We start from the raw sequence: 14,747 nt of genomic DNA on the forward strand, positions 1-14,747 counted from the left end.
TTGCAGAGGTCTCCATGCGTCTCGCCTTTACCGTCAACCGACGGGTACGACTTGACGAGCATTCCTTTGACTTTTCGTTGAACTCTTTGCTTGAAACACGCTCTTCCAAGTGTCCCTTGTGGAAAAATTTGCATGCATCTTTAGCGAGCTTGCATTTATCAGGTGAACGCATACCTGCGCAAAGGATACAGGATTTCTTTGATGATCTCGCCCCCTTACTTGTGGTTGCAGTGGAACTGGGCACATTACCTTGTTTCCGCATCTGGAATTGCTGGCTGGCGGCCGACTCTGTTTTCAATGCGAGAGTGTTGGCGCAGTCTAAAGTGATGTTCCGTTCCACTAGCAAACGTTGAAGGTGGGAATCCTTGATGCCACAAATTAATCGGTCCCTCATCATCACTTCGAGCGGTAGCACAGCGGAGAATTCTCTCGCTGGGGCTTGCGGGACCTGTCGAGTCTTCTGTGGTGAACTGGCATTTGACACAAGCATGGCTGTGGTGGCCGTTGCCAGAGAGGGTGTGGTCGTTGTGGCCGTCACTGTACCGAAGTTGCAGTCGGCAGTGACTTTTTGCAGTGCGACCACATCCTCGGAGACGGAGCCCATCGTAGTTTGATTCGTACCGTTGATGGAATTTGAACCGACTGAGCACTTTCGCTGGCTTGGGGTCGTGGTGCTCATTGAGGCGCTTGATGATCTCAAGCTCGACCTCCGAAGCTTTTTGTGCGCGGGCAGGGCTCGTACGGTGTCGTAGGATTATTCATGCAGAACGCCAGGAAGACGGCTTGCATCTTTGCGGAGCTTGTGATGTTCTTAGCCTTGAAGTAGGATTCGAGGCATTCCAACTACAAACTTCAGTTTTCACCAGGAGAAAGCTTTATAATTCATCCGTGATGAGCGGAGCCGTCCATCCTCAGGGGTCCAGAAACTTCCTCGTCGTTAATTGAACGCAAACTGGGGTTAAATGCGTTTCATTGATGAATTTTGGTTAAAAGGACGGTACTATCAGAGCATTGATGCATCACTGTGATCTAAAGGTGGCTCATTCAGAGTGGGTTCGGAACTACAATAGCACGTCCTGGATGCCCAGTTCCCAGTGGTGCTGGCTAGATTGACAGCTTTCAGGCTCCTTGTCAATTCCAGTGCCACACGTAGTCGCACACCAAGCCCTCCTATAGCGTTACGGAGAAGTTTTGTGACCAGAAGCGTAATAAAGGACTATGCTACAAGTTAACATTTGCTCTGCTGTTGGCAGTGGGTACGACTTCTGTTTCAAGACTGGATTAATGATGCGTTTATGACATGCACATAGCCATATCACGCCGTGTGACTTCCCCACGGGTACAACCGTAGTAGTCCATGTAGATTTCCGCACCGGGGGCAAAATTCCTTGTTGCACAAGTTGCGTGATGGTGTACTACACCTTTGGCTCATGGGCCAAAGGAACAAGTCGACGCTTGTGGTACTTGGGTTTAAGTTTAGATTTAGTGTGAAAGTATGTGGGTCCGCCAAGTCCTTACTCGAAGACCCTTGGAAATTCTTTTGGCAGTCCTTGAGTCTGTGGGAGTGGCTCGGCTAATTGAAGGACACCTTAAATAGTAGTGCTTTATGTTGTGTTAGGCGGTAGACAAGAGCAAGACCGTCCTTTCTCAAGCCTCGACAAAGAGTGTTTCAATTTGTCATCTTCTTGGACCCCCCCTCTCTCTCTCTCCCCTTCTGAATGCGCAATAGACCTTTCCGCAAAAGACCTTGCAAAGGGGGGAATTGTGGGGCTCTTCGGATGTATGCTCGTGCCGGCTCGAATGCTTTGTATATCGTAGTAGTAGCACGATTCTCTCTTTCTTATCATTAGGAGCTCAGAACATGCTAAAAATTGAGTGAGTGGTAAAAAAAGTGGTCATCACACCCTCTGTTTTGCTCTCCCTCTGCCACGTCTTCGCTTCTTGGACAATTCCTCGTACCATACATCTGGACGTCGCAGTGCATAAAGTAGACGCTGGGGGCATCACATATTTCCAGAAAGGTCTGTTGCCCACGCATCACGTAGCTTATCGAATACTTCAAACCGGTTTCCTTCAAGCAGGCTTGCTCCACGTCTTTTCACGGTCAGCAATGGTGGCTCACGCTCCTTTCCCTTGAACCGCGTGGAAAAATTGACACTTCCCAGAACCACCAACTTACATTGTGGATACGTTCGGAGAGCAGTTTAGGTTTAAGTCTCTGCTGCCGTTCCAAGCCGACACTTTCTCTTTAGAACAATTGTTGACCAAGCCTCACCATCTATGCAGATAAAAATTTCATTTACTTGAACTTCGACGATTTCTACCTTGGTTCAAAGATCCCAGATGATGATTGGATTCGACTACCGGAGCGTGGTGCTTGGATTTGGCCAACTACTGACGGCACGCATGTATGATGAGTCCCTTTCCACCACAGAAATGGCGTGTTTAAAATTATAGCTACTTGCATTGTGCGCAACATTTTCTAGCTGTACTCAAAGATGTCTTCCCTGCGCCAGGGCTGTGGCTTGGCATTGATGAACCGTTTCATGCCTTGTGTAGGTGGTGTTTGTCCATGTGGCGAACCTCTGCCATCTCTGGAGCCCGGAAATGTGGGGTTTTCCGTTTGTCGCACACTCCGCAGCAATCGCAAGTTGTTGGGCTCAACAACTTGCGATTGCTGCGGAGTGTGCGACAAACGGAAAACCCCACATTTCCCTAGCGAAAGCGAGATCTGGTGTGGCGAGAAGGTGTCGCTAAATCGCTTCTTCACACACCCAACAAACTAACCGGTCACAAAACTTGTACGAAAACTATGTCTACTCGCAGTGCTGAGCGACACGACGCAGCACAGCAATGTAGTTGGGCACAGACTCGCCAGAAGCACTTGTCGAGTGTGAACCGGTGACCTGTTGCCAACGTCCTTAGCCCCCAGTCTCCTCAAAAGCGGAGTCAAAAAAAAAAGACGTTGAAAGAGGGGCGTACACAGAGGGTTGACATGCGCGGCAGAAGACTCCACGCTTCATGTCGTCCACGAACTCATCAGCCAACAAGTAGAATTAAGTCCAGCTGCTCTCTAACCTGTTTTCATTCTTCTGATGCTAATGCTGGGTGCCTCCCCTGTTGTTTATGCTCATATCCACATGTTATGTACAAAAGCAGAGGTTACATCCATTCGAACTGTCTGGATTAATGAAAGGAAAAACACAGCTGCTCATCCGAACAGATACAATCAAACGTCTGCTCCGTGTCCAGGATTTTTGGGTGCAATTTTGAATCCGACACGAGTTCTTAAAACTGATTATTTTGCAGCCGTGTCAGTTTCGGGCTCAATTTCACATTTTGTCACATGCACACACAATTTCACAGGCACACAAGTGTGATGTAAAATTCCGACATGGTACAACTTAAGTAAGAACAGAAGAGGTTTATTCATTGTTTACAATTGGTGTTTACAGCGAAAGGTGTCACACTTTAAGGCTGTTTCACTCACCTGCAAACTGCTTACGAAGGGAATGACTTCAAACCGATTTTAGCCTCTTGTGACTGACTGGTCAGCCACAGGTCATAAGCTGTTGCAAGTGTGTGAAGCTGCTTTTACATGAAAAAGCTGTAGTAGCTTTCAAAGTTACAGCTTTCATGTGCCTTATACGTTTGAGGCGACATGCCCGTTTTCTTTACCTTAGGTCTCGAGAGAAACTATTATTACCATTTGTGAACTTCTTTTTGTACACGTAAACTGTTGCTTTTCAGTGTGAACTTGCCATTTTGCAAGGGACTGAGGAAATAGCATTCTTTGAAACCAGCACTGCATTGCAACAATATATTTAATGTGGTGAAATAAAAACTTTTCGAGTTCAAAGTATGCACTCTTGTTTTTTCTCTTCATAGTTCCACTGGGCATGCCTATCGTCATACGAGTGTTTCTGACGGTACTAAGCTAATTTCTTTACCACTTCCCCAATTTGCGGTTCGAGCGTAGAGCAGCTTTTTTTATTTTGGGTCGGGAGAGCCGCGGCACCGCTAGAAGGCAAGCACGAAGATCTGCGTCGCCGCGAGTAACGGTGATGCGATGACAACGTACAGGCGAAATAAAAATGCTGACAATACTTCAAATTCAGCTTGTGGGTCGGCGTAAGCGTTCGTGACGACAGAGCATATTTTCGTATCGAAAAAGGCAAGCGTTCATGCATGACATGGTTCACATCCGCCGCTTCGGCGACGAACCTGCGCGGCAAGAATAGCGGCGACATCGAGACCCGACGTTGGAAACCGAAGGCTCGACTTCGGAAACCAGCGGTAGGCGTTGGTAGTAACCTTGCTTCGCTCTTATCAAGCGACGAGTTGAGAACGCTAAGAGAAGTACTTGCGCCTTTTACGCACTCCTGTGCAGAAGCACGATGCGAGACGTCGCATACTGCGGGCGTCGCGTAGTTGCGTCACCGCGTTCACAGCGTCTCAGCCGCGACTGCGTCGATCACGTAGGCTTCCCGTCTCAAGCGTTTCTGGCTTCAGCCGCGACTGCACCGATGATCGACCGCGTACGATTCGTGCTTCAGGCGGCGGCGGGCGCCATGTTTGCCTTGCCACAGCGGCGCGAGTGACGTCATGTCACGTGACAATTCGCTAACCAATAAAACAACTGGTTTCGGTTTGGAGCGGAAGTGACGTCAGGTCACGTGACATGACAAATTGCCTTGGCGGAAGTGACGTCATGTCACGTGACAAGGGGGCGTGGCCAGGTGCTGTACGGGATATGGTTTGCTTATACGCGACCGGGACGGCTCCGTGACTCCCCGAGGCGTCACCTGGGACTTCACGGAGCCCACGAGGAGCCCCACGCCGACACTCGAACCGGCTCAGTCCACCGGGAGTTCGTAAGGTCACAGTGTGGACGACTCTTCGACTCTTCGTGACCTTGACTTGACCTTGGGGTTGGCGCGAGATCACGAAGGGAAACGACTGTTCGGCTCTCGTGACCTTGACTTGACCTTGGGGGTTGTGGTCACTACCAAATAGAAACTGAGGGGTGCACAGGGTTAAAAGTTTAATTTTATTTTATTTCGTTACACCGCAAGGGTTAATAAAAGACATTACGTAACGAGAAAAAATAATAACGTTGCATAAATAAAAGAAATTTCAGAAAACAGACGGTATGTTTCATGTGTAAGTGGAGTAGTGTCCGAAATCAACTAAAGTACACTAATTAAGAACCACTCGGTCAACTAAAAAAAAAAAAGAGGCGCAGTGGCGTGTCCAAGATGAAAATTGTTTTATTTGGTCTAGACTAATAGACAACGGTTCTCACACTTTAAACAAATAATTTATGGCACTGTCAAACAGCTTATGCTTAACGTTCCGAAACGAGATGGCGGTAGTTGCCGCTCAATTAAAAAGGCAGGAGGTGAGATTTTTGTCTAGTACAATCACACTGCCGCTCAACGAGGTAGAGGGGCTTAGAGCGATAAACCGGGGTTCCGGTCTGCACTCGAAAGTGACCCCCCTAAGGCGGCTGCCATTGTACGCAAAGTTGACCACTCGTCACATGACCGAACTAAATGCGTGACGTCACAGGAAAGATGGCAGCGCCCATGCAGCGGCTGGCCCCAGCTGGGCCGGAGCTTGTCGGGTGCTTTGTTGGTTCTCGTTCGTCACGGCGAGTCGATTTCAGACGCAGAAGCCGTCATATGACGCCGGTCGACAGCGACTTCAGAGTTCAACGTGATGTCTGACGTAGGTACAAGGTGAAAATACGGAGGAGCGGTGTGCATTTCGCTGGTGACCGACGGCAATATTGCCACGGAAGAGACAATCTGCCCTACGTTGCTCGCACCTCGGATTGATTCGGATACCGCTAGGATAAAATTTAAGGCGACGTTTCTGTGCTCTCGTTGACCATCGGAACCTTCGAGATCTGCAGTAAAGCGTGTGCAATACATGTGGATACACAGTTTAGCGACGGAAATTGCGTGAGTCGTGCTTGGCAGTGTGCAATCGTGGTGTCGCTTTGTTTAAATGCCCGAAGGCTCACTTTGGTTGTGCGGTGCACCGGAGAGATGCCTTGCTGCTTGTAGTTCCCGTGCCGTGCTAAATGATACTGTGCTGCTTCCCAAATTGTTCCGGCGTAGACGTGCACTTTCACGGAGCACAGGTGTGCGGCGCGCCGAAGAGCTGCCCTCAAGCTGGTAGTTCCTGTGCCGTGCTCTAGGTGATGCTGTGCTGCCTACTAAATTGTTCTGGCGTAGACGTGCACCTTCACGGAGCATAGGTGTTGCAGTTGGTATTGATTCCGCTGGTCTGTCGCACGTTTCGTCGACACCAAGGTTTCATCAACACTCGTTACGCGAATTGTAAGCTGTATGGACATTTCATCGCGCGTGTTACTTACCCAGTCCACCCATTCACGCCGCTTTGCGACGGCAGTCTGCAGCGGCTCGTTACCAGAAAAGTTGTCTCACATCGATTTGAGTTCAGCTCGTCCACGGCAGTCGCCAGACCCCGAAGGAGAGGATTCTTCGAACAGAATGCCACTAAAGCAGTGCAGCTTCTTTAGTGGTCAGGATAGACTCTTTTCTGTCTGTTTTGTTATATTGCCACGGATGCTTGCTCCAGTCCTATTTTCTATCAATATTTACTATTCTGGAAAGTTCCAGGGCCATGCTCAGCTGTCATTGTATGTTCTGGTGGAGGTGCTGCGCACTTTACCCATAGCCCTTCACTGTGTGTACCCTGGCGGCTCCTCAGCCGAGTTGCCCGATAACAAGACACGGGTGGCACATTATCCCGAGTCTTAAACACCCGGCGAGCCGTGAACCAAGTCCTATCCCGAGCCCGGCAGAAATACCGCAAGACGAGCGGGTACCACAAGGACGAAACTCGGAAATACACCACGAAGAACTTGAAATCCAAGTCAGTCGCTGCTACCAGCAAGAACCGCCGGAATTAGGTCTTTTGCCAGAAAAAACCGAAGCTGACTAAGCCAACAATGACAAACCTGTAGCAGCAAACCACGTCCGCTTCCACCATCGTTTGCATGCCCGTCTCACCTCGCACTCTGATGCCCTTTCACGCAAGGTGCATAAGACGTCGAGGGCTGGATTGAATATGACCGTGTCGCCAGCCACAGTGGGTAGATGGACAACCAGCTCCTGCAGAACCTATACTTCTCGTGGAAGAAACTGCGAGGCACTGGCTTGAGAACCACGAATCCTCCTTAACGTCGTGGGAAGTTTGCAAGATCGAGCTGAAGTGTATGTTCATCAGCCAACATTGACGAGAGAGAGCCGAATTCCTGATTTTTTCCAGGACACGGCCCCAACGAGAGCGTCACCACCATCGTGGAGGATGTTTTGCTTCTGATCGAGCACCCACGCCAACCATGATGCTACAGAAGACAAGAAGCTAGGAATCCCATGTTTCTCATGTGAGGGACAACACCTTCAGCAGCCTTGTCCGCAACCCCACACAATAGTCGATGGGTTCATATCAATGAAGCTTCCAGCATTGAATGTACACTGCAGGTCCGAGCATGTCACTATCAACAACTCCCCAGCGTCGCGACACTCGAGTCGTTCAGGCATCCGTGACATCATTCACAACGGTGTCCGGGAGGAGATAAGGAAGCTAGTTCCTGACATCAGTTGCCCGGCTTTTATTTTGATCGCCGAGATTGTTTCAGAAGAAGTTCGACAGGCATTTCAACTGGAGACTTCTTCGAGCGAAGCGGCATCTGACGAAACGAAGGCGACTTATGCCACAAAGTCACAACGACCATCACTGGCTACCTGTTACTATTCAATGCCGATTCAACAAGACACCCCACCGCCGAAGCATTCCCAACAGCGGGAAGAACCAGTGTAGGTCCGCGCTGAACAGAGTACACCGAGGAAAACGGAGGTTTTCCTCGTGTACTCTGCATAGTACAGCAGGTACTATGCATAGTACTATGCTATGCGGCAGGTACTATGCATAGTACTATGCATAGTACCTGCCGGTACTATGCATCGTCAGCCACGCCAGCTTTGGAGGGAGTGCGCCATCAACAACAACAAACAACAGCTTGGTCATCGGACCATTTGCGATGACTACGCCAATGCTGTCCACGACTGGACAGCAGGGGGCGTTCTTCCGCGTGCCGGTGGCCGACACCCCTACAACGAATGAACTTCCCCAGTAGTTATATAAGTCAACAGACGCCACCGCTCCCTTGGGTCTTGGAGCCGGCAGACACCCAAACATGCGCTCACCGTGCCTTTTTCGCCTGCAGACGGTTGTCCTGCCGGTACTATGCATCGTCAGCCACGCCAGCTTCGGAGGGAGTGCGCTATCAACAACAACAAACAACAGCTTGGTCATCGGACCATTTGCGATGACTACGCCAATGCTGTCCACGACTGGACAGCAGGGGGCGTTCTTCCGCGTGCCCGTGGCCGACACCCCTACAACGAATGAACTTCCCCAGTGGTTATATAAGTCAACGGACGCCACCGCTCCCTTGGGTCTTGGAGCCGGCAGACACCCAAACATGCGCTCACCGTGCCTTTTTCGCCTGCAGGTTGGTACAATTTACATTGGCTACCTTCCTAGAACTTGTCTTTGCCTGCCGGCTCCACCCAAAGACCTGTTTTTGATGGCATGTGCATGTTGTAAGCACCGCCACGTTGTGTTGCGCCGTAGGCGGTTTTTTTCTCGCTGGAGAATAATGTTCCTCGTTTTGTTGCTACTACTGTCGGGTGACGTCGAGCTAAACCCAGGTCCACCGACGAAAGCTGAGCAGATGACAAAAATAGAAACTATGCTCGAAGGGCTAACGGTCAGTATGGCCAATGTTACGATTAAACTTTCTACCATAGAGAGTAAACAAGAAGAATTTGAAAAAAAGCTTGACAACTTACTTAAAAGTAATGACCACTTGGAAAAGCGTGTTGCTGATTTTGAGGACCAGAACAAAAGGATAGAGGAGCATATCGATGACCTCGAAAACCGCAGCCGCCGGTGCAATCTTGTGTTTTACGGCATACCCGACGGAAAGCGCAATGAAACCTGGGAGGAATCAAAGAACCATGTGGTACAAATTTGCAATGATATCATGGAAATCAATCCTGCTACGATTCAGAGGGCGCACAGGATTGGTTACTTTAAAGATGGTTTCAAGAGACCAGTTATAGTAAACTTTATGTCTTGGACCGAAAAGGAAGATATTTTACACTCTGGATTTAAATTTAAGAACACCGACTTTAGTGTATCCGAAGATTTCAGTAATTCACTTCGCGAAAAAAGACGTAATATATGGAGCCACTCTAAACAAATAAGGCAAGATAAGAGCAACAAAGTGCATCTTTCATATGATAAGCTAGTTGTGAACGGCGACGTGTTTATCTGGAACGCTGAGCGAAAGGAGGCAGTCCCTGTGCGCAGAAAGAGAGGTACAAGGCCACAACAATGACACAGCCCTTTGACCAAAAATGTTCTTTCATCAATATCGTCGGACGTTCTTTCCACTGTTTTGTTGCTAAACTGCCGTAGCCTTAAAAATAAAGTAGACGATTTCTTTTGCCTTATAGAATCAATAAAGCCAAGTATTATCATGGGCACTGAGTCATGGCTCGATGAATCCGTGCTGGACAGTGAAGTATTTCCTGGTGGCTTCTCTGTCTACCGTAAAGATCGACACGCACATGGCGGAGGGGTATTTTTATTAATAGACTCAGGATGGGCAAGCAGTCAGCTCCTTCTACCACACAATAACACAGAGTCTATTTGGTGCCGAGTTCAACTATCCAAAGGAGGCACTCTAGTCTTGGGCACCTACTATCGTCCCCCAACCATAAACGATCTAGATGAGCTTAGTCATGTACTATCTTCGATTCTTGATAGCTCTGTTGTTGTGGGAGGTGACTTTAATCTTCCTAACGTCGATTGGACGAGTACATCCTTTTGCACTGATAACTCTAGATTATATAAGGGTTTTAACGACCTTATTATTTCGTTTTCTCTTAAACAATTTGTTCTCTCACCAACAAGAAATAATTCAATTTTAGATTTGTTATTGACCAATAACCCAAGCCTTATGTCTAACGTCACTGTAATTCCTGGTATTAGCGACCACAGTGCCGTTGTCTGTGATTTATCACTGAATCAGACTCATAAGACGGCAATGCCGCCACGAAAAATCATACTGTACGAGAGAGGTGACTACGAAAAAATTTCTCATGAACTTTCAGTTTATTTTCCTCACTTTTTAAACTTGAGCATCGAGAGTGATGTTGAACATTTGTGGGATGTTTTCAAACAAAAGATTACGCAACTCGTGAACTCTTACATACCATTCAGGATTCATAAGGGAAATAAGAGACATAAACCATGGATTACTCTTCCAATTCGAAAACAAATAAAGCGTAAACGTAGAGCTTTTAAGGAGTATCGTACAAATCAGTCTGAGAGTGCTAGGCAAAAGCTGGAAGACATATCCCGAGACCTTAAAAGAAATATACAGAAAGACAAAACGACCTTTTTCGACTCTTTTCAAGATAAACTCAAGAATGATCCCAAAGAGTTCTGGAAGTTTGTGAAAGTAAATAAAAAAGAAGATACCTCTGTTCCTGGTTTGTTGCAAGATGGCAAGTTAGTAGACGGCGACTTGGCAAAAGCAGAATATTTCAATTCATATTTTAAGTCAGTTTTTTCGCCTCCTGCTTCTAACTATGTCCGTCCCTTGTCTGACCAGACCACAGGAGCGGCTATGGCCGAAGTGAATGTCGTAGTAGATGGCATTAAGGCCTTATTACGAGACATTGACACGTCAAAAGCGTACGGACCAGACGAAATTTCACCCGTAATTTTTCACAATTGTAGGGAAGAAATAGCGGAGTACCTTCAAGTAATGTTTACAAAATCATTAAACACTGGTTTAGTTCCGACTGACTAAAAGAGAGCAAATGTTACTCCAATTTTTAAGTCTGGGTCAAAGAATCTAGTTGAAAATTACCGCCTGGTTTCACTTACATGCATTGCTTCCATGATATTTGAACACATTTTATATAGTTCAATGTATAGTTACCTAGACTCTAGTCATTTCTTTTCTTCCTGCCAGCACGGATTTCGTCGAGGTTATTCATGTGTTACACAGCTTGCAGAATTTACCCATTTCGTTTCAAGTACCATAGACAAAGGACAGAGTGTTGATTGTGTATTCTTAGACTTCCGCAAAGCTTTTGATACCGTGCCACATCATCTATTGTTAAACAAACTTGTATCTCTGGGCATCAATGATAAAATTGTCAACTGGGTTGCTGACTATCTTACCGATCGCGAACAAAGTGTAGTACTTAATGGTAAAATATCTTCGCCAGTGATTGTGACCTCTGGAGTACCACAGGGAAGCGTGTTAGGGCCCTTGCTATTTCTTATATTCATTAACAGTATTTGTGAGAATATACAGTCTCATATTAAGTTATTCGCAGACGACTGCATAGTATATAAAATTATTGAAAATTGTGTGGATGCCAGTGTGCTTCAAAACGATTTAAATGTGCTTGAAGACTGGTGTGACCGTTGGGAAATGAGCTTAAATATCTCCAAGTGCAAACACATGTGTTTTTCTCGCAGTACATCTTACCCGACCGAATACAAACTGAAAAATGTGATACTTGACCGTGTAGAAAATTATAAGTACCTGGGAGTTCATTTGTCGTCCAGTTTGAAGTGGAATGATCACGTGGATAACACTGTTGCTAAAGCTAGTAAAATGTTGTATTTTATTCGCAGGAATTTTAAAAATACGTCTCGCAGTGTGAAACAAACATTATATTTTTCTTTCATTCGACCAATTTTAGAGTATGCTTGTGTCATCTGGGACCCACCACAAATGTACCTTGAAAAAAAGTTGGAACGGGTTCAAAGCCAGGCATTACGGTTCGTTACAGGTGATTACAGCCCTTATACAAGTTGTACAAAAATGAAAAACGCTTTAGGTTGGGATTCACTCAAAGAGCGAAGAAAGTGCTTGAGATATTACGGACGGACTGGTATTGAAAGAAGTCTCTACATTTTTGAACCACACTATGAATCTGTCAGACGGGATCATTCTAAAAAAGCCGAGGAATTTCGTTACAATACTGACTGTTTTTCATTTTCATTTTTTGTTCAAACCATTCGAGAGTGGAATACACTTAGGGAAGAAATTGTGTCTATTACTGATAATGATCTCTTTTATGATAAACTGCAAATCTGTATCCGCGGTTAATAATGTGTTTTATTGTTCCGTTTATCTATTGTATGAGTATCTATTGTTATTGCATAATGTTTCCTGTACCACCCTGTATAATGCCTAACGGCGCTGCAGGTATTCATGTAAGTAAGTAAGTAAGTACTGCGAATGGCCGACCGAAAACCACTCTGCTACCACTGCATGAGGCCGACCATGTCTACTGGAGGTGCCCGTACCAATGAATTGGCCTGCAAGGGTTCGTGCCGAACGACCCTCGACCACGTCTCGACGAGCGTCCGGGGAAGATTGGGGATTATCTTCGGCGGTCTTTGTCCCTGGTGCCGACATGACCCCGAAGCTTGTGATCTACTTCATCTGGACGGAAGGTAAGCACGACAAAGCAGGTGAGCGGCAATGCAAGGAGAGTTGATCTGGTCTCGTTTGCCGTCCAGGGACAATACCTAATAATTTGCTGGCACTAATTATCTGTGTCCACGCCACGAAGCACAGAATTTCCAACTTTGAGGGAGAATACCGCTCAGTGACCTTAAGAAATAGAATGGTTGGTTGCTCTCAAAAGTGGACTGCAAGCATCACGAGACTTCACTTTGCCCCACAAGACTTGCACAAGTTGTAGTGGTCGTGGGATGCAGAATAAGTCTCCATTACGAAATGGAAGTGAAATGGCTTGGATAGCAAACAAACATTGTTGCCAGCTATCAAGTCAACGGTACAGCAAAAGGCACAGCCACATAACCAATACATGCCCGAGCTTGCTGCATTGATGCAGAAAACTACCACGAAACTTTTGCGGATTAGAAGCCAGCCCTGCAGCTTCAGTGCGTCAGATGTCAGTGGGCGCACACGACGTATGATTACAAGACGGCATCAGTCAGTCAAAGTTGCTACTCGACCAAACTGAACACCGACGTGCCAGGAGCGTCATCCCACAACAAGGTCCACAGGTATTACGACTGAACGCCTGACTGGAGACTGTCGGAGAAAAACTCGTTCTGGAACCATTAACTAAGAATCAATAATTACGTAATCCTGTGGAAATAAACATATTTGATACACTAACCAGATAAACCTATTTCCGCTTGCCTTTACGCCTTGAGAGTTTATACACCAAGAATTGTGTTCACCACACGCGCAGGTCCTTTTGAGGACACTCGCATCTCTGACCCTTCAATATTAATTAATGGGACATACCAGACTGGCAGACTTGGTGCATTGGGCTGCACTCATTCCACTTCTCCTGAACACACCTCTGAGCATATACTTTAATCGTATGTGTTGATGCATTGTTATACAGCAGGACACTTCCTATACGTACGACACAATAGACCCTTTGCGGAACTCCATCAAGCAACAGAACTGTTACCATTTTTTTTTCGGCGTAAAGCACACAAATGGGCCCCAGTTCACGTCGAATGCTAACGGAGCATTCGGGTCCAATAGGCGCTGAGCCGAGTTCACAGGGATGGCGGACGTAACATTCTTGTCGAACAAATGACCAAAGTATGAAAGCCTGGGGTAATTAGAGTAGTAGCTACTGTAATTGGTTTATTACAATTTGGCAAACAGCAAAGGCTACAGTCTCGGTGAACCAATATGCACGTTGGAGAGAGGCACATGACAACATGCCATTCAGAGTGCTCGTTTGCACAGATTTGTCACACACCTTCGCTCTGTCTCTATGATTGGATCGAGGGGGCTGTGGCGGTTGCCCTTTTCCAGGTTACAATGATACGAAGTATAGACGCTTTACAGCAGCTGTGCATGGGCGCCGCCATAACCGTCCTTCAGTTTTTATTTTCGCTTATATTTTTCACTCTGCTCCATCATTACCACAGGAGGACAGGTTCCTGGCATTTTAGATACGACGGTGTCTTTCCCTACCATTTGCCTTTGGGGAGGCTTGCCAAAGCCCGCTTCAGTGGTTGGATATCTCGGTAAGACAGTAGAAGGTCGGCAATGGCGTCTGTAATCTGGCGCGTGTGTAAAGCGTCTATTGGCAATGTGCGCGATCGAAAGCGTCGCTGTGGTCGGCTTTCCACGATTGGCCGAATGCTGATTATGACGTCAGGAAAAGATTTCTCATTGACGGAAATAAGAGGAATGTAAGAACTTCAATTTTGACAGTGTTGGCAGTGTTGCTTTGAGTGCGCTATGATTTCAGGCTTCCACCATGCCCATTACAAACACCATCGAACTTGTTGTTCACCAGGTAATGACGTCACGAAAGGTAACCAAATGAGGGCGCCACCGAAACATCTCGCCGCTAATAGGCAACCCACACTTTTCAAAAAAGGCTATTGAAGAGACCGAAAGGAATGGTCAACATTTTTCAACAAGACTGCTCTTCAGGCAAGGGATGAACACAAATATGAATCATTTTATCCAGGTAATTAGAACAAGTAAATAATTGACCGACTAATACAATGCAACCTTGATGAAACAAAGTATTGCTGCAATAAATCCTACGAAAGAGAAAAAAAGTGCACTTTATGCATACACCAAAACAGTTAAGTTCTTATTG

At 46.7% G+C, this 14,747-nt stretch overlaps 1 protein-coding gene across 1 annotated transcript; it reads left to right on the plus strand.

Annotated features, from left to right (window-relative positions):
* Window positions 1-8,698: 8,698 nt before the first annotated feature.
* LOC115317850 lies at window positions 8,699-9,442 on the plus strand. Its single transcript, XM_029977593.2, has one exon. It carries the CDS (start codon window positions 8,699-8,701, stop codon window positions 9,440-9,442), a length of 744 nt encoding a protein of 247 aa, XP_029833453.2.
* The last annotated feature ends 5,305 nt before the right edge of the window (window positions 9,443-14,747 follow it).

This window comes from Ixodes scapularis, unplaced genomic scaffold (assembly GCF_016920785.2).
Source record: "Ixodes scapularis isolate PalLabHiFi unplaced genomic scaffold, ASM1692078v2 PGA_scaffold4__175_contigs__length_147842914, whole genome shotgun sequence".
Lineage (NCBI taxonomy): Eukaryota > Metazoa > Arthropoda > Arachnida > Ixodida > Ixodidae > Ixodes > Ixodes scapularis.